Source organism: Ranitomeya imitator, chromosome 8, assembly GCF_032444005.1.
Source record: "Ranitomeya imitator isolate aRanImi1 chromosome 8, aRanImi1.pri, whole genome shotgun sequence".
Taxonomy (NCBI): domain Eukaryota; kingdom Metazoa; phylum Chordata; class Amphibia; order Anura; family Dendrobatidae; genus Ranitomeya; species Ranitomeya imitator.
The window spans coordinates 151,701,636-151,725,517 of NC_091289.1; the positions used below are offsets into that span (position 1 = coordinate 151,701,636).

General features: G+C 45.2%; 1 protein-coding gene across 1 annotated transcript in view; it reads right to left on the minus strand.

Annotated features, from left to right (window-relative positions):
* HFM1 (helicase for meiosis 1) overlaps nt 1-23,882 on the minus strand; it is a 126,846-nt gene that overhangs the window by 89,749 nt on the left and 13,215 nt on the right. The window contains exons 6-10 of the mRNA XM_069737624.1: nt 22,474-22,625; nt 20,796-20,873; nt 16,802-16,963; nt 15,604-15,804; nt 7,087-7,175 (exon numbers count right to left, since the gene is read on the minus strand). Of these exons, the coding sequence (XP_069593725.1) occupies nt 7,087-7,175; nt 15,604-15,804; nt 16,802-16,963; nt 20,796-20,873; nt 22,474-22,625 (682 nt within the window). The remainder of the gene's footprint in view (nt 1-7,086; nt 7,176-15,603; nt 15,805-16,801; nt 16,964-20,795; nt 20,874-22,473; nt 22,626-23,882) is intronic.

The window sequence follows — 23,882 nt, forward strand, 5'->3', positions numbered from 1 at the left end:
GTCACGTTGCGTTTGCAGAGCCCCTGATGTGGCTTAACAGTAGAAACCCCCCACAAGTAACCCCATTTTGGAAACTAGACCCCGAAAGGAACTTATCTAGATGTGTGGTGAGCACTTTGAACCCCCAAGTGCTTCACAGAAGTTTATAATGCAGAGCCGTGAAAATAATAAATACGTTTTCTTTCCTCAAAAATAATTATTTAGCCCAGAATATTTTAATTTTCCCAAGGGTAACAGGAGAAATTTGACCCCAAAAGTTGTTGTCCAGTTTCTCCTGAGTACGCTGATACCCCATATGTGGGGGTAAACCACTGTTTGGGCACACGTCGGGGCTCAGAAGGGAAGTAGTGACTTTTGAAATGCAGACTTTGATGGAATGGTCTGCGGGCGTCACATTGCGTTTGCAGAGCCCCTGGTGTGCCTAAACAGTAGAAACCCCCCACAAGTGACCCCATTTTAGAAACTAGACCCCCCAAGGAACTTATCTAGATATGTGGTGAGCACTTTGAACCCCCAAGTGCTTCACAGACGTTTACAACGCAGAGCCGTGAAAATAAAAAATCATTTTTCTTTCCTCAAAAATGATGTTTTAGCAAACATTTCTTTATTTTCACAAGGGTAACAGGAGAAATTGGACCCCAGTAATTGTTGCGCAGTTTGTCCTGAGTATGCTGGTACCCCATATGTGGGGGTAAACCACTGTTTGGGTGCACGTCGGGGCTCGGAAGTGAGGGAGCACCATTTGACTTTTTGAATACAAGATTGGCTGGAATCAATGGTGGCGCCATGTTGCGTTTGGAGACCCCCTGATGTGCCTAAACAGTGGAAACCCCTCAATTCTAACTCCAACACACCCCTAACCCTTATCCCAACTGTAGCCGTAACCCTAATCACAACCCTAACCCCAACACACCCCTAACCCTAACCACAACCCTAATTCCAACCCAACCCTAGCCCTAAGGCTATGTGCCAACGTTGCGGATTCGTATGAGATTTTTCAGCACCATTTTTGAAAAATCCGCGGGTAAAAGGCACTGCGTTTTACCTGCGGATTTACCGCGGATTTCCAGTGTTTTTTGTCCGGATTTCACCTGCGGATTCCTATTGAGGAACAGGTGTAAAACGCTGCGGAATCCGCACAAAGAATTGACATGCTGCGGAAAATACAACGCAGCGTTCCCGCGCGGTATTTTCCGCACCATGGGCACAGCGGATTTGGCTTTCCATATGTTTACATGGTACTGTAAACCTGATGGAATTCTGCTGCTGATCCGCAGCGGCCAATCCGCACCGTGTGCACATAGCCTAATTCTAAAGGTATGTGCACACGCTGCGGAAAACGCTGCGGATCCGCAGCAGTTTCCCATGAGTTTACAGTTCAATGCAAACCTATGGAAAACAAAAATCGCTGTACACATGCTGCAGAAAAACTGCACGGAAACGCAGCGGTTTACATTCCGCAGCATGTCACTTCTTTCTGCGGATTCCGCAGCGGTTTTACAACTGCTCAAATAGAAAATCGCTGTTGTAAAACCGCATTGAAATGCGCAGAAAAAACATGGTAAATCCGCCATAAACCGCAGCGGTTTAGCACTGCGGATTTATCAAATCCTTAGCGAAAAATCCGCAGAGGACCAGAATACGTGTGCACATACCGAAACCCTAACCCTAACCCTACCCCTAACCCTAACCCTAACCCTAGTTCTTACCCCAACCTTAGTGGAAAAAAAAAATATGTATATTTTTTTTTTATTGTCCCTACCTATGGGGGTGACAAAGGAAAGGGGGGTCATTTACTTTTTTTTTTTATTTTGATCACTGAGATATAACCTATCTCAGTGATCAAAATTCACTCTGGAACGAATCTGCCGGCCGGCAGATTCGGCGGGCGCACTGCACATGCGCCCGCCATTTTGGAAGATGACGGCGCCCAGGAAAGAAGACGGACGGTCCCCGGGAGGCCAGGTAAGTATAAGGGGGGGGAGATCAGGACACGGGGGGGGGGGGGCGTCGGAGCACGGGGGGAGGGTGGATCGGAACACGGGGGGGTGGATTGGAGCACAGAGTGGGGGATCGCTGTGCGGGTGGGTGGATCGGAGCACGGGGGGGGAATCGCTGTGCGGGGGGGGGGATCGCTGTGCAGGGGGGGGGATCGGAGTGCGGGGGGGTTTGATTGGAGCACGGGGGGTGTGATTGGAGCACGGGGGGAGCGGGCAGGAGGACGGGGGAGCGGAGCACAGGACCGAGGGGAGCAGACCACAGATCGGGGGGCTGGGGGGGCGATCGGAGGAGTGGGGTGGGTGCACATTAGTGTGTCCAGCCATGGCCGATGATATTGCAGCATCGGCCATGGTTGGATTGTAATATTTCACCATTTTTTTAGGTGAAATATTACAAATCGCTCTGATTGGCAGTTTCACTTTCAACAGCCAATCAGAGCGATCGTAGCCACGAGGGGGTGAAGCCACCCCCCCTGGGCTAAACTACCACTCCCCCTGTCCCTGCAGATCGGGTGAAATGGGAGTTAACCCTTTCACCCGATCTGCAGGGACGCGATCTTTCCATGACGCATATGCTGCGTCATGGGTCGGAATGGCACCGACTTTCATGACGCAGCGTATGCGTCAAAGGTCGGGAAGGGGTTAACCTACATATTGACCCCACATCTGCAGGTGAATAGCAATATTTGACATGACGAGTTCCCTTTAAGCTTATAGAAATCACATTTCAGCAGCCAACCCATCATCATCTTAATCATGATTATAATCAAAGGTAACCATATATAAATAACAGCGGATACTGTTCACTATAGGCTACTGCTAGAGTTCACCTCCACCCACTCTCTGCGCAATGACCAGTGCACAGATCACAGACCATGCCAAGAAAACAATTTATAATAAGGAAAAACACATCTCCTGACAATTGTTTCCATGTAACTGCTGTAATGCATATATCTGAAAGTTCAGGCAAGATGAATGTCCCCATAATCATGTATAGAAATAGAATAAAGAGGTTGTCCCTCTTGTCATAATCATGTCATAATCATATATAGAAATAGAATAAAGAATAAAATCAATGATTAAAAGATATAAAGAGATTGAAAAAAAAAAACAATAGGGCATAATTATCAAGCTAAAAAAACAAACAAACAGAATTCTGGTTTAATTTACGCCAATAACTTGCCCAAATTTATAATTTAATTTATGCCATGACTTGCCCAAATTTATAATGTGTTTTTTTCACACAGTTTTGCAATTTGCCAGATCAGAGGGAATGCCCTCACTGAAAAGGGGTGTGGATAAGATGAAGCGCAATAAGAAATGCAAAGATTGAGGCACAAAATTCTGCCGTAAAGCAAGTCCACTAAGAGGAGGTTTCAGATTAGTCTATTCCATCTAAAAATATTGCAGATTTATCAAACTGCATGAACCACTGTGATAAGTTTTGGGCATTTTAAGAGTGACCAGTCTAATTTTGTACAGTCTAAGAATTAGACAGTTTTAATAAAAGGGAACCTGTCAGCACGATTGTGCACAGTAACCTACAGACAGAGTCAGTTCGGCGCCGTTATGCTGATTAAAATGATACCTGGGTTGATTAAATCCAGTGATCTTGTGATTGTTGTTTAATCTTTATGTTTAGTTTTGAGTTAAGGTACCGTCACACTCAGCGACGCTGCAGCGATACCGACAATGATCCGGATCGCTGCAGCGTCGCTGTTTGGTCGCTGGAGAGCTGTCACACAGACAGCTCTCCAGCGACCAACGATGCCGGTAACCAGGGTAAACATCGGGTTACTAAGTGCAGGGCCGCGCTTAGTAACCCGATGTTTACCCTGGTTACCATCGTAAAAGTAAAAAAAAAAAAACACTACATACTTACCTTCCGCTGTCTGTCCCCGGCGCTGTGCTTTCCTGCACTGACTGTGAGCACAGCTGCCGGAAAGCAGAGCGGTGACGTCACCGCTGTGCTTTCCGGCTGGCCGGCGCTCACAGGCAGTGCAGAGAAGCACAGCGCCGGGGACAGACAGCGGAAGGTAAGTATGTAGTGTTTGTTTTTTATTACTTTTACGATGGTAACCTGGTTACCAGTGAAGACATCGCTGAATCGGTGTAACACACGCCGATTCAGCGATGTCTGCAAGGAGTCCAGCGACGAAATAAAGTGCTGGACTTTCTGCAGCGACCAACGACATCACAGCAGGATCCTGATCGCTGCTGCGTGTCAAACTGAACGATATCGCTAGCCAGGACGCTGCAACGTCACGGATCGCTAGCGATATCGTTCAGTGTGACGGTACCTTTAATGATATGCTTGTGCTCTGGGGCGGCCTGTGGGGGTCTTCATGTGGTGCTCTCTCTGATTAGGTATTCACCAGTATGGCTTCTGACAGGTCACTGATCTCTTAGTGACCTGCCCCCTAGTTTACATAATGAATATTATATTTGTTTTGGAATAAAAACTAGTGATGAGCGAATATACTTGTAACTCGAGATTTCCCGAGTACACTCGGGTGTCCTCCGAGTATTTTTTAGTGCTCGGAGATTTCGTTTTTTTCGCTGCAGCTGAATGATTTACAGCTACTAGCCTGCTTGATTACATGTGGGGATTCCCTAGCAACCAGGCAACCCCCACATGTAATTAGCCTGGCTAGTAGCTGTAAATCATTCAGCTGAGGCGATGAAAACGAAACCTCCGAGCACTAAAAAATACTCGGAGGACACCCGAGCGTGCTCGGAAAATCTCGAGTAACGAGTATATTCGCTCATCACTAATGAGCTGCAGCATGATCGCATGTTTAATGTGTTTATAATGAACTAGATGGTGGCCCGATTCTAACGCATCGGGTATTCTAGAATATGCATGCCACGTAGTATATTGTCCAGCCATGTAGTATATTGCCCAGTTACGTAGTATATTGCCTAATGACGTAGTATATTGCGCAGCCACGTTGTATATTGCCCAGTGACGTAGTATATTGCCCAGTGACGTAGTATACAGCACAGAGCCACATAGTATATTAAACAGCGACGTAGTATACAGCACAGAGCCACGTAGTATATTGGCCAGTCACGTAGTATATTGCCCAGTTACGTAGTATATTGCCTAGTGACGTAGTATATTGCGCAGCCACGTAGTATATTACCCAGTGACGTAGTATATTGCCCAGTGACATAGTATACAGCACAGAGCCACGTAGTATATTGCCCAGTTACGTAGTATATTGCCTAGTGACGTAGTATATTGCGCAGCCACGTAGTATATTGCCCAGTGACGTAGTATATTGCCCAGTGACGTAGTATACAGCACAGAGCCATGTAGTATATTAAACAGCGACGTAGTATACAGCACAGAGCCACGTAGAATATTGGCCAGTCACGTAGTATATTGCCCAGTTACGTAGTATATTGCCTAGTGACGTAGTATACAGCACAGAGCCACGTAGTATATTGCCCAGTGACGTAGTATACAGCACAGAGCCACGTAGTATATTAAACAGCGACGTAGTATACAGCACAGAGCCACGTAGAATATTGGCCAGTCACGTAGTATATTGCCCAGTTACGTAGTATATTGCCTAGTGACGTAGTATACAGCACAGAGCCACGTAGTATATTGGCCAGTCACGTAGTATATTGCCCAGCCAGGTTTGTCACAGGTTAAAAAATAAAAAATAAACATATACTCACCTTTCCGAGGGAGCCCTTGTAGTCCACGGCAGCTTCCGGTCTCAGGGTTGGTATGAGCGCAGGACCTGTGATGACGTCGCGGTCACATGACCATGACGTCATGGATGGTCTTTCTAGCGCAGGCGCGCAGGGCCTGTGATGACCGCACATGACCGTGACGTCATGGCAGGTCCTTCTCGCGCAAGCGCGCAGGGCTTGTGATGACGTCGCGGTCACATGACCGTGACGTCATGGCAGGTCCTTCTCCCATACCATCGTTGCCACCGGAACCTGCAACAGAAGATGGCGGCCGACACGAGCAACTACGGAGGGTGAGGATAGCAGGTTTAAAAAAAAAAAAATATTATTATTTTTTAACATTACATTTTTTATTTTTCATGCCGCATAGGCAGCGTCAATAGTAAAAAGTTGGGGACACACAGGGTTAATAGCGGCGGTAACAGAGTGCGTTATCCGCGGCATAACGCGGTCCGTTACCGCTGGCATTAACCCTGTGTTAGCGGTAACCGGAGGGGAGTATGCGGGTGACAGGCACTGACTGCGGGGAGTAAGGAGCGGCCATTTTCTTCCGGACTGTGCCCGTCGCTGATTGGTCATGGCAGCCATGACAGGCAGCTGGCGAGACCAATCTGCGAATGAATAACCGTGACAGAAGGACAGACACAAAGACGGAAGTGACCCTTAGACAATTATATAGTAGATTTCTTTGCTGTTCTCCTGATATTCCTAAAAAAAAATCCATTTGAAAATGGCGCCGGCTGCAGCTACTGCTCAGGTACCTGCGACGCCATCTTGGAGGAGGAAATTTTTTTTTCCTCTAGCAAGATGGTTCCCCAGGCGCCTGCGCAGTAGCAGCTATCGGATCTCCGCGCGACCGGTGACATTTTCAAACGGATTTAGGAATATCAGGAGAACAGCAAAGAAATTAATTATAAACACATTACACATGCGATCATGCTGCAGCGCTGGCGCTGCCTGCAGAATTTTTTTCACATGTAATATTCATTATGTAAACTAGGGGGCAGGTCGGTGAGGGATAAGTGACTTGTCAGAAGCCATACACATGAATACCTAAGCAGAGCACCACATGAAAACCCCCCAACAGGCCACCCTGGAGCACGAGCATATCATTAACTCAAAACTGAAAATAAAGATTACACAACAACCACAAGACAGATTTCATCACCACGTATCATTTTAATCAGTATAAAGGCACCGACCTGACACTGTAGGTTACTATGCACAATCCTGCTCATAGGTTCCCTTTAATAAATATGCCTCAGTATGTTTTTAAGTATCTGGTTTTAATCATAAAAAATAATATATTCCCTTTAAGAAATACTGAAAATATACAATATATTGAAATATCTTTTACTGTACATCAGCAAAAACAAACCTCTTTTTATGTTCAATGCTCAATGTAAAATTTGCATCCTTTGCAAGGACAGAAGCTGCTTGCTGAACACCTTTCCTTGTGGCACAAAACTATGAGAAAAATAGGGATTTTTGTGTTACTCACTGTAAAATCCTTTTCTCCGAGATTCTCTTTGGGGGACACAGGACTGTGGCTGTATGCTACTGCCGCCAGAAGGCTGACACTAAGTAAACATAAAAAAAGTTTAGCTCCTCCTCCGACGTATACACCCTGACACTGGCCGAAGGCGAACCCAGTTTAGTGTAAAAAACAGTAGGAGAAGAACAAGAAAAAACCTAAATAAATCAGCATTAATCCAGAAACAACATGTCTAGAAACAAACTCACTGACAAACAGAGTCAAATAATAAAAAATGAAACAAAAAAGGAGCCATCTAGCTACCAGGGAGGGAGCTGTGTTCCCCAATGAGCGTCTTGGAGAAAAGGATTTTACGGTGAGTAACACAAAAATCCCTATTTCTCCTTTGCCTCATTGGGGGACACAGGACTGTGGGACGTCCTAAAGCAGTCCCTGGGTGGGAAATTTACTCACCGGTATAACATCAAGGCATCTGCCGGCTATAAGTGTGCTACCGCTGCCTGAAGAACCCATCTACCCTGATTTGCGTCCGCAGAAGTCTGAGTATGGATATTATAGTGTTTGGAAAAAGTATGCAAACTAGACCAGGTTGCTGCCTTGCAAACCTGTTCTGCCGAAGCCTGGTGCCAAAGCGCCCAGGAAGCCCCCACTGCCCGAGTGGAGTGTGCTCTGATCCCGGCCGGAACGACCATGCCCTTGACGCAGTAGGCTTCCTGAAAAGCCGATCGAATCCACCTGGCTTTGGTCGACCTTGATGCAGTGAATCCCTTCCTGTGACCCTCTGGGAGGCCGAACAACGCATCCGTCTGCCAAAAAGGTGCCATCCGTGAAATGTACCTTCTGAGCGCTCTCACTTGGTCTAGCGTATGGAGAGCTTTTTCCACATGGTGTGTAGGCGCCGCACAAAAGGAAGGTAAAACAATGTCCTCGTTAATGTGAAACAAGGAAACCATCTTTGGTAAAAAAGAGGGTGCTGGCCTGAGCACCACCTTATCCTGATGGAACCGTAAATACGGAGCCCGGCAGGACAAAGCTGCCAGTTCTGAGACCCGCCTAATGGAAGTTATGGCCACCAAGAACACGACTTTCCAGGAAAGGTAGAATAAAGAGACATCCTGAAGAGGTTCAAAAGGAATTTCCTGCAAGGCACTCAAGACCAGGTTAAGGTCCCAAGCATCCAGGGGAGCCTTGTAAGGCGGTACCATGTGAACGACTCCCTGTAAGGTACAGTTAGGGCCAGAAATATTTGGACTGTGACACAATTTTCGCGAGTTGGGCTCTGCATGCCACCACATTGGATTTGAAATGAAACCTCTACAACAGAATTCAAGTGCAGATTGTAACGTTTAATTTGAAGGGTTGAACAAAAATATCTGATAGAAAATGTAGGAATTGTACACATTTCTTTACAAACACTCCACATTTTAGGAGGTCAAAAGTAATTGGACAAATAAACATAACCCAAAAAAAATATTTTTATTTTCAATATTTTGTTGCAAATCCTTTGCAGTGGTATATAGGGGCAGGTAGCAGTGGTATATAGGAGCAGGTAGCAGTGGTATATAGGGGCAGGTAGCAGTGGTATATAGGCGCAGGTAGCAGTGGTATATAGGGGCAGGTAGCAGTGGTATATAAAGGCAGGTAGCAGTGGTATATAGGGGCAGGTAGCAGTGGTATATAGGGGCAGGTAGCAGTGGTATATAGGGGCAGGTAGCAGTGGTATATAGGGGCAGGTAGCAGTGGTATATAGGGACAGGTAGCAGTGGTATATAGGGGCAGGTAGCAGTGGTATATAGGGGCAGGTAGCAGTGGTATATAGGGGCAGGTAGCATTGGTATATAGGGGCAGGTAGCATTGGCATACAGTTAGGGCCAGAAATATTTGGACAGTGACACAATTTTCGCGATTTGGGCTCTGCATGCCACCACATTGGATTTGAAATGAAACCTCTACAACAGAATTCAAGTGCAGATTGTAACGTTTAATTTGAAGGGTTGAACAAAAATATGTGATAGAAAATGTAGGAATTGTACACATTTCTTTACAAACACTCCACATTTTAGGAGGTCAAAAGTAATTGGACAAATAAACATAACCCAAACAAAATATTTTTATTTTCAATATTTTGTTGCAAATCCTTTGGAGGCAATCACTGCCTTAAGTCTGGAACCCATGGACATCACCAAACGCTGGGTTTCCTCCTTCTTAATGCTTTGCCAGGCCTTTACAGCCGCAGCCTTCAGGTCTTGCTTGTTTGTGGGTCTTTCCGGTCTTAAGTCTGGATTTGAGCAAGTGAAATGCATGCTCAATTGGGTTTAGATCTGGAGATTGACTTGGCCATTGCAGAATGTTCCACTTTTTGGCACTCATGAACTCCTGGGTAGCTTTGGCTGTATGCTTGGGGTCATTGTCCATCTGTACTATGAAGCGCCGTCCAATCAACTTTGCAGCATTTGGCTGAATCTGGGCTGAAAGTATATCCCGGTACACTTCAGAATTCACCGGCTACTCTTGTCTGCTCTTATGTCATCAATAAACACAAGTGACCCAGGGCCATTGAAAGCCATGCATGCCCATGCCATCACGTTGCCTCCACCATGTTTTACAGAGGATGTGGTGTGCCTTGGATCATGTGCCGTTCCCTTTCTTCTCCAAACTTTTTTCTTCCCATCATTCTGGTACAGGTTGATCTTTGTCTCATCTGTCCATAGAATACTTTTCCAGAACTGAGCTGGCTTCTTGAGGTGTTTTTCTGCAAATTTAACTCTGGCATGTCTATTTTTGATATTGATGAATGGTTTGCATCTAGATGTGAACCCTTTGTATTTACTGTCATGGAGTTTTCTCTTTACTGTTGACTTAGAGACAGAAACACCTACTTCACTGAGAGTGTTCTGGACTTCAGTTGATGTTGTGAACGAGTTCTTCTTCACCAAATTAAGTATGCGGCGATCATCCACCACTGTTGTCATCCGTGGACGCCCAGGCCTTTTTGAGTTCCCAAGCTCACCAGTCAATTCCTTTTTTCTCAGAATGTACCCAACTGTTGATTTTGCTACTCCAAGCATGTCTGCTATCTCTCTGATGGATTTTTTCTTTTTTTTCAGCCTCAGGATGTTCTGCTTCACCTCAATTGAGAGTTCCTTTGACCGCATGTTGTCTGCTCACAGCAACAGCTTCCAAATGCAAAACCACACACCTGGAATCCACCCCTGACCTTTTAACTACTTCATTGATTACAGGTTAACGAGGGAGACGCCTTCAGAGTTAATTGCAGCCCTTAGAGTCCATTGTCCAATTACTTTTGGTCCCTTGAAAAAGAGGACGCTATGCATTACAGAGCTATGATTCCTAAACCCTTTCTCCGATTTGGATGTGGAAACTATCATATTGCATAGTGGGAGTGTGCACTTTCAGCCCATATTACATATATAATTTTATTTCTGAACATGTTTTTGTAAACAGCTAAAATAACAAAACTTGTGTCACTGTCCAAATATTTCTGGCCCTAACTGTAAGTCTACATCTGTAGATTGGTAGCGATCTTGCGCTGAAAAAGAACTGACAAGGCTGATATTTGTCTTCTGAGGGTAGTTGGTGCAAGCCCTGATTCCAGACCGGCTTGGAGAAAAGCTAGAATATTAGGGATAGAGAAATGCAGTGGTGGAAGCTCGCGTTTCCTGCACCATGAAAGGAAAACCTTCCAGGTGTGATGATAAATGCGTGCTGAGGCGGATTTCCGGGCGCTAATCATGGTTGTGGCTACCTTTTGGGAAAACCCGGCCTGCATCAGAATCCAAGATTCAATGGCCAGGCCGTCAAACACAGGGTCCCTAAGTTCTAGTGGAAGATCGGGCCCTGAGACAGTAGATCCAGGCGCTATGGAAGCCACCAAGGAACTTCGGCAAGCAGCTGCACTAGGTCTGCGTACCATGACCAACAAGGCCAATCTGGGGCGACCAGGATTGCTGGAACTCCTTCTGTCTTGACCTTCCTGACTGCCTTCGGTGCCAGAGTGGGAAACAGATATGGGATACGAAACTGGTTCCAAAGTAGGACTAACGCGTCCACGGCAATCGCCTGTGGATCTCGATACCGGGCGACAAACTTGGGTAATTTGGCATTTAGCCCGGAGGCCATCAGATCAATGTCCGGGGTTCCCCAGCACTGGCATATTTGTTGAAAAACTTTGGGATGGAGAGACCAGTCCCCGGATACAAAGCCCTGATGACTTAGAAAATCCGCAGCCCAGTTTTCCTCGCTCGGGATGTGGACTGCCGAAATCACAGAGTGATTCTTATCGGCCCAGTAAAGGACCTGTTTTACCTTGTGTATGGCCTCCTTGCTGCGGGTACCCCTTGGTGATTTATGTATGCCACCTCTGTGGCATTGTCCGATTGAATCCGGACAGGGCGGCCTGCCAGAAGATGATGAAAATGCTGTAGCGCCAGCCGAACCACCCGAATCTCCAAAAGATTGATCGGGAGGGTTGATTCCTGCGAGAAACAGCATCCCTGGGCTGTGTGGTGGCAAAACACTGCTCCCCAGCCGAGAAGACTGTCGTCTGTCATGACTACCAGCTAATGTGTTGGGGGAAACGCCTTCCCCTGCCGTAAAGAAGGACTCATTGACCACCATGCGAGAGCCTGTCTGACCTGGGGAGACAGACGGCACTTGAGGTTGAGAGAGCACAGATTTTTGTCCCATGCTGCCAAAAGTGCATGTTGGAGAGGACGAAGATGGAGTTGCACAAATGGCACTGCCTCTATTGCCGCTACCATCCTTCCCAAGACCCTCATACAAAACAGGATTGTATGGTAGCTCAGCCGGCAAAGGACCCTCACCTCCTGCCAGAGGGTCAGGACCTTGTCCCGGGGCAGGATTGTCAACCCTTGTGAGGTGTCGAAGATCATCCCTAAGAAAGAGATTTTTCAAGATGGTACAAGGGGTGATTTCTTTAGATTCACTAGTCACCCTAGGCGAGAAAGAGTATACAGAGTAATGCTAACACTTTCCTCGCAGGCCTGACAAGACGGCCCCTTGATAAGGAGGTCGTCTAGATATGGCAAGACGAGTATGCCCCGGGAATGCAGGATGGACACCACTGCTGCCATGACCTTTGTGAATACTCTGGGTGCGGTGCGGTAGCCAGCCCGAAAGGTAAGGCTGTGAACTGGAAACGTAGGCTGTCTACGGCAAAACGTAAATATTTTTGATGCGAAGGAAATATGGGAATGTGAAGATAGGCATCTTGAATATCTACTGAAGCTAAGAATTCTCCCTTTTCCATTGCTGCAATGACCGACCGGAGAGATTCCATTCGAAAGTGACGAATGTTGACGAACCTGTTTAAACATTTCAGGTCCAAAATGGGCCTTACAGTTCCGTCTTTTTTGGGAACTATAAACAAGTTGCAATAGAACCCCTGAAATCTCTCTTCCTTTGGAACTGGATTAATGACCCCGCGGAGTCGAAGGGATTCTACAATTTCGAACAGGGCTTGTACTCGGGATTCTGAACTGGGAAGTAGGGAGGGAAAGAACCGACATGGTGGGGGACTGACAAACTCTATCTTGTACCCTGAGGACACTAGTTCTCTTACCCACCTGTCGTGAACCACCGTGAGCCAAGCCTGATGAAACAAGAGTAGATGGCCGCGTACTCTGTCGGTGGCGATCGGAGACCGCCTCCAGTCATTTGGCTGAAAACCTATGGGACCTAGATCCCCTTGATCTTGGCAGCTGGGACCGCATTCTTCCCAACGGTATCTGATGATCTCTGTCCTGATTAGGTCAACCTGGGCAACAGGATTTGATGCTGGGGTCCACCTGATATTACAAAACAACTTGAAATGAGCCTGGAATTGGCAACGAAAAGGCTGTTTAATCTTTTGCTGTGGGAGAAAATTGCTTTTCCTTCCTGTGGTATCAGAAATGAGCTGATCAAATTTTTCTCCAAATAATCGTCCCCCCTGATACAGGAGAGTTGTAAGGGATTTTTTCGAGGTGGAATCCGCCCGCCATGTTCTCAACCAAAGGGCCATTCTAATGGCAATTGCGTTTGCGGCCGCCAATGCCGCACAGTTTGCAGCATCTAAAGACGCATTGATCAGGTAGCTCCCAGCAAGAGCTATCTGATTTAACATTTCTGTCAGATCTGCTGGTAGATCCCTCTCCTGAAGAACCTTAGTCAAAGATTCTGACCAAGATATCATGGCCTTAGCTACCCAAGTCGCCGCAAAAGAGGGCAGAACCTGAGGCCTCAAAAACTGAACAAGCCAAACTTTCTACGAGCCGATCAGTTGGATCCCTAATAGAGGAGCCGTTGGGAAGGGATAACAGCGTGTAAGAGGCCAAACGAGAAACCGGTGGATCTACCGAAGGGGACTCTGCCCACTTCTTACACAACTCAGGGGCGAAGGGGTATCTGGCATTTAGGGCTTTTTGTCCCAAGAAACGCCTGTCCGGACGATCCTTGTGACATTGGACCAAGTCCTTGAACTCAGGATGAGTGGTGAACACCCTATAAGGCTGCTTGACCCTCTTAAACGATACCTCATGACCCGAGGCCAAGGAGGATTCGTCCTCTACTCCCAGGGCTTGGTTGACGGCCTCAATTAGACTGTCTACTGACTCCTGGTAATCAGGTGCCTCTAAATTGAGGGACCCTTCGGAATCATAGTCCGAACTGTGTTCGCTACTCTCCACAGGAGAGGGTGAATGAGAGGCGGAACTCCAGGATGCAGATGCACCTGATGGACCGGGAGACGCTGTATGGGTTCGTTTCCCCCGTATCTGCCTAGTGCGAGCGCGGCCCCTGCAGGCCGAAGGTTCCTGCGAGTCGGAAGACCTTTCTAAAGCAGATGAACCGCTGTCCCTGGCTCCTGCCGGGGTCTGAAGGGACTCAATCGCTTTTGATAGGGATGCCATAGATTGCGACAAGGACGTGACCCATTCCGGGGGAGAAAATACAGTTTCTGCCTAAGTCGGAGGGGGGCTCCTGAGCGCGTTCGGAATCGCAGGCCTCACAGAGACGATTACTCTGGGCTTGCGGAAAAGCGGACCGACAGGCTATACATGCGGTACATAAAACCGTATGAGATTTGGTCCTTCTAGACATGGAGCCCCGCAAATGCTATAATTAGAGATACTGGGCAAGCTGCAGAAAAAAAACAGATATTGCAGCTGTCAGACTGGGGAGAGTAGCACTTACCCCAGACCTGAGTCCCGTCTGTCCTGTGGAACCTGTCACAGGGCGATGTGTCAGCGCTGACCTTTTTATAAAGAGCGCTCTAATGGTGGGCGGTACCGCCGGAAATGTCGGTGTTGCGGCCTATAGGGGGCCGAAGCCAGGGCCTAAATTTCCTCCCCAGCGTTCGGAGAGTATGAGGGGCGTACCCGCCGGAAGATGACGCGGCCGGAAGGGGCGGGGCTTCCACCCGCAGCCTAGCCAGACAGAAGCCCGGGACTAAATCAACCGGCTCCTGTACGAACCAGAAGTTGACGACGGGATATCCGGCGTGGCGCTGCAAGCAGCCAAAAAGGACTGCGGAGCCGCCGAGAGCAGAAAGAACGCGGTGCGCCTGCCGCGCTTCAGATGCCCTCCATGATGCGCACTGGCACAGGAGCCCCCGCCCCCCCCCCCACGCAAGGATCTTAAGGTTAGAGGGGGGCTGTACACAGGACGGTGCAGGCACCCTAACTTCATCTTCCTTTCAGGGGATGAGGAGAGGGACCATCCGCCTCCTTCCATCACTGCTGTCCAAGCATTGGTGATGCAGTGGGGGCTGCACATATGCACCTGTACAGCCTAGGGTTTCGTTAACTTAGGGCAGGGGTCCCCAACTCCAGTCCTTAAGGGCAACCAACATGTCATGTTTTCAGGATTTCCTTAGTCTTGCCCAGGTAATAATTGCATCACCTGTGCAATGCAAAGGAAATCCTGAAAACATGACCTGTTGGTGGGCCTTGAGGACTGGAGTTGGGGACCCCTGCCTTAGGGTGGTCAGGGCTACGTCCGGCAAGTGGTCCCTGGTCGCGGGAAAGGATACGTGGAGACAACACTCCACGTGCTCGCCCGTTGATGGTTTGGGGAGATCGAATCCCTTCAAAAGGGTCGCTTCTAAGGTGAATAGGAAAAATATGGGAGGTCTGGAAACCAGACCTGTGCCTCCTTCAGACACTAAGCATGAACTGGGTTCGCCTTCGGCCAGTGTCAGGGTGTATACGTCGGAGGAGGAGCTAAACATTTTTTTATGTTTACTCAGTGTCAGCCTCCTGGCGGCAGTAGCATACACCCACAGTCCTGTGTCCGCCAATGAGGCGAAGGAGAAAAAAACAGTTAATATATTCAAGGAGAAACAAAGGTAAATCTGAAAAAAAATGGGAAGTTTATGCTTACAACAAGTGTTGGCTTCTGATCTGAATAGGTCTGTATAACACCCGCTATTTTATAGTTCAGGCTCAGATCAAATTTAAATTCAGTTTGATTACTGCTGCAAGGAAATCCCAGAACTACTTTTCGGAGTTTCACTGGTCGATGCGACTCATCCATTTTCATACAAATGGCAGGATATCTTCCATCTGAAAGCCATTCTGAAATCTAAAATTCAAAGTTATGCATAAGTGCTTTATTGTTAATAGAACGACAAATCCTATCTTACATGATTTATGCTCAGCGTATCTTTAAAAGGAATCTGTCACTAAGTTTTTGTCACCTAATCTGAGAGACAGACACCCTGATTTCAGCGATGTGTCACTTACTGGGCTGCTTGCTGTCATTTTTTATAAATTCACAGTTTTAATCTGCAAGAGATTATCACTACAGGACTAGAAACCTTGCTGCCAGGTAGTCCTATAATATTCAATGGATACACAGCTGCTTTTTACACCATATTGGTTTGCCTACAGACCATTGAGGCAGATCATTCTGGGAAGCGTTTACATCTACCCGTGGTCATTTTACATTGTTCTGTGGATTTAATATGTTTAAAATGGATTTCAACCCATGATGCATTGAATATCTGCAGCACCGTCATTTTTCAAGCAGAACATTTATGCAATATGTGGATGGTGCAGACATGCAGTGTGAAATCTACACACCAAATCTGCAAAAACTGTATGAGTTGCTTCCTGCACTATATTATCTAGTGTGTATAATTGACTATTTTGAACTTCATACTAATGTGAGAACTGCCCATTGCTTCAGCAAGTGCTTCCCTTCAAAAAGTCCAACCACCTTTCACTCCAATTTGTAAGATTCAATAGTCTGCGCTCTACAATAGGATGAAATGCTATAGAATGTAAGTCCACAAGGACAGGGTCCTCTCCCCTCTGTTCCAGTCTGTCATTGTAAATTTGTTTACTGAAAACGATATCTATAACCCTGTACGTAACTCCTTTCTCATGTACAGCACCATGGAATTAATGGTGCTATATAAATAAATAATAATAATAGCACGATACCCAGTGGTGCTATAATCTAGAGGAGACATTTAACTATATTCCTTCATGATCCTAGCTTTCAAAAAAGCAAATATACCGAATACAGAACTAAATCTTTTTATTTTGTGTTGTAGTTCATGGTGATGAGCACCTACATCATCAGCATTAGGGATTGTTGCGGACACTGCCACAAAGCGCATGGGCAGAAACTCTCCAGTGTTTGTCGCTGCACGAGAAAGGGAGGCATGCATTGTTTTCATTCTGCTGACAACGACTTCAAGAGTTGCTCCTCGGCTTTCATCTTTCACTGTGTGCACCTGTAAAATTAGTAACATATTAAAAAGATTATGTGAATCTACTATATATTAAAATAATAATTATTCTCTAATTTACAGACCAAAATCCATTTCAGAGGCATAGTTATCAAGCTCTGTGTTATCCAGTATTTTGTTTTCTTTTGCTTGGAAAACTTATAACCCTTCACAAGCTCTTGATGACGAAATCGTATGCTCTTCTATAGGGAATTGGCATTATGCTGTGGTATTTTAATACAGTCAGTAATACAACCCCTGGCAAAAATTATGTAATCACCAGCCTTGGAGGATGTTCATTCAGTTGTTTATTTTTTATTAAAAAAGCAGATCACAGCCATGGCACAAAACTAAAATCATTTCAAATGGCAACTTTCTGGCTTTACTAAACACTAAAAGAAATGAAGAACAAAAAATGTGGTAGTCAGTATTTTTTTTAGAACAAGCAAAGGGGAAAAATTATGGACTCACTCAATTATGTGGGAAAAATTATAGAATTGCCCTGTAAATTGCAGTTCTCAAAACTAACACCTGCATCAAATTAGATCTGCTCGTTATTCTGCATGTAAAAAGGAGTGATCGCACCTTGGAGAGCTGTTCCACCAAGTGGACTGACATGAATCATGGCTCCAACACGAGAGATGTCAATTGAAACAAAGGAGAGGATTATCAAACTCTTAAAAGAGGGTAAATCATCACGCAATGTTGCAAAAGATGTTGGCTGTTCACAGTCAGCTGTGTCTAAAATCTGGACCAAATACAAGCAACATGGGAAGGTTGTTAAAGGCAAACATACTGGTAGACCAAGGGAGACATCAAAGTGTCAAGTTGGGAAATTTAAAGCAATATGTCTCCAAAACAGGAAATGCACAACAAAACAAATAAGGAACGAATGGGAGGAAACTGGAGTCAACGTCTGTGACCGAACTGTAAGAAACCGCCTAAAGGAAATGGGATTTACATACAGAAACCATCATTAACACCTAAACAGAAAAAAACAAGGTTACAATGGGCTAAGGAAAAGCAATCGTGGACTGTGGATGACTGGATGAAAGTCATATTCAGTGATGAATCGCGAATCTGCATTGGGCAAGGTGATGATGCTGGAACTTTTGTTTGGGGCCGTTCCAATGAGATTTATAAAGATGACTGCCTGAAGAGAACATGCAAATTTCCACAGTCATTGATGATATGGGGCTGCATGTCAGGTAAAGGCACTGGGGAGATGGCTGTCATTTCATCTTCAATAAATGCACAAGTTTATGTTGATATTTTGGACACTTTTCTTATCCCATCAATTGAAATGATGTCTGGGGATGATGAAATCATTTTTCAAGATGATAATGCATCCTGCCATAGAGCAAACACTGTGCAAACATTCCTTGAAAAAAGACACAAGGTCAATGTCATGGCCTGCAAATAGTCCGGATCTCAATCCAATTGAAAATCTTTGGTGGAACTTGAAGAAAATGGTCCATGACAAGGCTCCAACCTGCAAAGCTGATCTGGTAACAGCTGTCTGAGAAAGTTGGAGGCAGATTGATGAAGAGTCCTGTGTGACACTCATAAAGTCCATGCCTCAGAGACTGCAAGCTGTAATAAAAGCCAGAGGTGGCGCAACAAAATACTAGTGATGTGTTGGAGTGTTTTTTTGTTTGTTTTTCATGATTCCATAATTTTTTTCCCACATAATTGAGTGAGTCCATAATTTTTCCCCTCTGCTTGTTCTTAAAAAAAAGTAACAAATACTGACTACAACATTTTTTATTCTTAATTTCTTTTAGTGTTTATTAAAGCCAGAAAGTTGTCATTTGAAATGACTGTAGTTTTGTGCCATGTCTGTGATCTGCTTTTTTTTAATAAAAAAAATAAACAACTGAATGAACATCCTCCAAGGCCGGTGATTACATAATTTTTGCCAGGGGTTGTATTATTCAATGAGAACATACTGTTAATCAAATTGCCATTACATAGTAAAAGACAACTGAATACAGAAAGATGAGAGCCCGAGTCTTCCAGAAGTCTTCTGTGGGGCATCCTGATGAAGAAGCAGGTGTGCTTCGAAAAGCATTGATAAATAAAAACCGCATTTATACCTTCAGAATGGTTTCTACTGCATTTTTACTACTGGCAGCGCAATTTCATCTCCACTTTCTCCAGTTGCACATGATATAGTCTATAATATTCACAGCTTCCTACCCAATAATTTGTTTGCTGCAGGCAAATGAGGACAATTGTGACCTGTGTTTGGTAGTACTACTGTCGATATGCAGCTGCCACTCAGGACTCCCACTTTCTAACTGCTACATGCCGTGGTGTGGCCTTTTTTAAATATTTTACATTAGCTCATTCATTGTTATTGTCTTTTTTTCCACATCCCCCCTCCCAAAAAGAATTAAATCAAATTAGGCTAATATAACTGGTGTGCAAAAGATAAGTACCATATTTTTCGGACTATAAGATGCACTTTTCCCCAAAAAAATTTGGGAGGAAAATGGGGGGGTGTCTTATAGTCCGAACACAGGTTTATCGGGGAGCTGCGGCAGTGGTATAGCAGTGTCCCTTCCTCAGGGGCTCGGCGGCAGCGGAGGTGTGGTGATGCTGAGGATCGGTGTCAGCGGTGCGGAGTGCATCATTGGTTTCCCTTCGGCCATCTTCCGTAAGACGGCGCATGTGCAGATTGAGGTCTCGGCGGCTCTCGGATTCAGGAAAATGGCCGCCGGAGGCCACGCGTTTGCAGATTAAGATCTCGGCAGCCATTTTCCTGAAGCCGAGGGCTGCCGAGATCTCAGTCTGAGCACACGCCATCTCAGGAAGTTGGCCACCGAGAAACTGGTGATGCACTCGGCTCTTCTCGCCGTGGACAATAGGCCGCGGCGTCGCCACATTTCTGCTGCCGGCATACTGAGGAAGGGACTATGCTCTATGCTCTGCCTCACCGCCGACACCAGACCCGCAGCATCCCACCGCTGGGATACCCCGGGACTGCAGCATTGCCCCACTTCTGCCGCCGTCGGCTTCCTGAGGAAGGGACCATGCCTGCGGTGACTCCGCTCTACCACCGCCGGCCCTCAGATAAGGTACCTTAAATTCGGACACTAAGACGGACCCCCATCTTATAAAAATATTTTTTTCTGTTATTTTCCACCCCAAAATTTGGGATGCGTCTTCTGGTCCGGTGCGTCTTATAGTCCGAAAAATATGGTAATGTGGGACATGAACACTCTGTGAGGCAATCACAGAATTATTTTCTTCCTTTCGGTAATATTGGTGGTCTAATTCGGCATGAATTCAAAAATATATGTAATTGAACTTCAGCAGCACTATAACCTCCTATCTCTCCCCCTATCAACTGAATCTCTATATTATTCTCTTTTCTTCACACAATTATCTTCTTCACTGATGTGATGCATCACACACACTGTAGAATTTGTCCTCTGTTTTATGACTTTCACTCCCTATATCTATGGCTACACTGAAAGTTGTGATGTCACTACAAAAAGTCTACTGCATTTCCTGCTTCTGCTTTTATACAGCCTATGATAATTTCTCCTGATTTACTGTACTATACCACGTGATGTGTTAGATGCTCGGCATTATGGTGAGATCATGTGAGCGTTGGCTGATGTAATCTTCTGCAATGTCTAAAATGGCAGTAGCCATATTAGGCGATTCATGCAAATTGAATCTCAATTGTTTGAATTTGTCGGATTCAGCGAATTCCTAAAAAAAGTATACAAATTTAATACTCATTGGAACAATTTGGTCATCTTTAGTTTGTACTAGTTAAAAATGCTTATCTGCAGTGAGTGTGTGCTAGACATAAAAGGCCAATTACCTCATCTATAAGAAAGAGACGTACAAGCTGGACCAAGGTGTTATCCCTCCATTTCCTCGTCATACTGTCCCATTTCTCCTGAAGACAATGAATACATTATAGTAGTTTAGACACAAACACACAAAATAAAAATACATAAAGATAACTGAACAAGTTTGATGTACTGTACAATACTGAAAGACTCTGATAGTTGGAAGTTCTTGATTTTGGCTAGTTACACATCTCAATTAGAATAACCTGAACAAACAGTTTGCTTCAGGAGCTGCAGAAGCTCTTGAAAACTGACAATCAATAGGGATGATTTACTAAAGTTCTCTATTGGACAGTGGAAACAAACTAGACAGTTTTAACGACCAGAGGTATTTTTGCTTTTTTGTTTTTTGCTCTCCTTATTCCCAGAGCCATAACCTTTTTATTTTTTTTGTCAAAATGGCCGTGTGAGGGCTTGTTTTTTGCGTGACGAGTTTTACTTTTGAATGACACCATTGGTTTTAACGTGTTGTGTACTGGAAAACGGGGAAAAATCCAAGTGTGGTGAAATTGCAAAACAGTGCAGTCCCACAGTTTTTTTTTTTTTTTAACATGTTCACTAAATGCTAAAATTGACCTGCCATTATGATTCTCCAGGTCATTATGGAGCCACTGTGCTCTGAAAGCTTGCAAACATATTATTTTCTGGTTAGCCAATAAAGGTATCACTCCTAGAATACTTCTGTCATCGTTGGGCAGAAAAGTATTCACATCTATTTTTCTGGCTAACACGGTACCACAATACAATTTGTTATTGTACATCATATTTTCTTTTACTATTTCTAAAAACATTTATTTTTTACTTTTGGCATGCTTCAGTAGTCTCCATGGGAGATTAGAAGCTGCTATAATACGATCAACTCTGCTACACGATGATCAGATCGCCTGCATGTAGCAGAATTGCTCACTTGCTATGAGCGCCGACCACCATCATGATTTTCACACAAGTTCTCTTTTTACATTAAATCAAGCCTCAATCTGTCTTTAACAATTTTAGTAATTCTGGTGTAAAAGCTTTGAAAATTAGAAAAGATTTGGCACAACGCCAAGCTAAAATTTTTAACACTTTTGCTGTTCTCACACTATTTTCATCCAGTTCTGAAGTGAGCGGAGCTGGGGCAGGACAGAGGAGTGCTGACCTCCACTTGTCAGATTCATAACGGGTGGCGGCATTTGCTACGCCACAAATCTGGAATAACAGAAAAGACTAGAGTAAGATTTGTGGCGAGATGCACGCCATTCGTCAGACGGGTGCTTATTAATAAATCGGGAGCCTCACACTACACCTTGCCCCCTCATCAAGACCGGCATCAAGATTGGTAGTCTTGATGAATCAGTGGATGCGTCTAGACCTCATTTTGAGGGGAATTCGGATGTATGCCCCAACATGGATACATAATGCAATGTAAAAGCTCACTAAGAAGCTAGAGATCCATGTGACTGGTTGATGCGATGAAATCACAACAATGGAGTTCAGGTGACATGACAGCAATGAGAAGGAGACACTTACACAAATGTAAGCGCATTACAAAGGTGAAATGGAAGGTGAAGAGGGAATAATGGAGAGGATAATTCTGAAAGTGGACAAGCACTTTAATGTTCCATCTGCATTCACCTACTACTAGTGTTACACCTTGAGTATACTCACAGGGGTTGTCATTATAATGTGGGCATGCTGAATCTCAAATAAGTCCTCCACCTCTGTGTCTCCGGTCAGCTCCTTGCAGAGAAGTCCAATAGGCTCAAATTTCTTTTTCCAGTCTTCAAATCTTTGGCCACATAATGCTTTTATAGGAGCCACTGAAATGCAAATTTCAGTTAAGTCCATATATATTTGGACAGAGACAACATTTTTCTAATTTTGGTTATAGACATTACCACAATGAATTTTAAACAAAACAATTCAGATGCAGTTGAAGTTCAGACTTTCAGCTTTCATTAAAATTGGATGAAGGGTTTAGGAGTTTCAGCTCCTTAACATGTGCCACCCTGTTTTTAAAGGGACAAAAATTGGACAATTGACTCCAAGGCTATTTCATAGATAGGTGTGGGCAATCCCTTCGTTATGTAATTCTCAATTAAGCAGATAAAAGGCCTGGAGTTGATTTGAGGTGTGGTGCTTGCATTTGGAAGGTTTTGCTGTGAAGTAAACATGCGGTCAAAGGAGCTCTCCATGCAGGTGAAACAAGCCATCCTTACGCTGCGAAAACAGAAAAAACCCATCCGAGAAATTGCTACAATATTAGGAGTGGCAAAATCTACAGTTTGGTACATCCCGAGAAAGAAAGAAAGCACTGGTGAACTCGTCAATGCAAAAAGACCTGGGCGCCCACGGAAGACAACAGTGGTGGATGATCGCAGAATAATCTCCATGGTGAAGAGAAACCCCTTCACAACAACCAAGTGAACAACACTCTCCAGGAGGTCGGCGTATCAATATCCAAATCTACCTGTAACAACTCTGCTGGCATCACGGCATGGCCTCTCATCTCTCACACTCTTACCCAGTGCTCCAGGTCATGATGTGGTTTCTGTTTCTTGCCAGCTCCATATTCTGTGCTTTTGCTCTCTGCATGCTTACTGGCTGTGTGTTTAGGGGGGAGGCGCCTGAACTCTCTGGTTCTTATAGGAATCAGGTGCACCTGTCTTATCTGTTCCTGACCTATTACTAAGAGACCTCCCGTATTTAGTGCAGCTCCACCCAGTGGACTGGGCCTGTGCAATGTGTTAGCTCAGTTTGTGTTTAGCTTCTGAGTTTGCCAGGCCTTGCTCTGTGTTACTCCCTCTCTAGATGCTTTTCTCCTTGCCTTGCCTTCATCTTGTTGTCCGCTCTCCAGGAGGCAGGAAATCCTGGTCCCTGTGTCTTTGTTCTTGTTCCTTGTCTTGTTCCATTACCTTGTCTGAACTTAGTCCTATCTCTGTCTCCTTGTCTGTGGCTTCCTTCCCTGCTGTGTCTTTCCTTGTATTCTCAGTCTGCTTATGCTCCGCACTCTTGCCGCTCTGCCTGCTCTGAACCCTTGTGACTTTGCCTGGGCTCCGCTCTCTTGCAGCTTTACC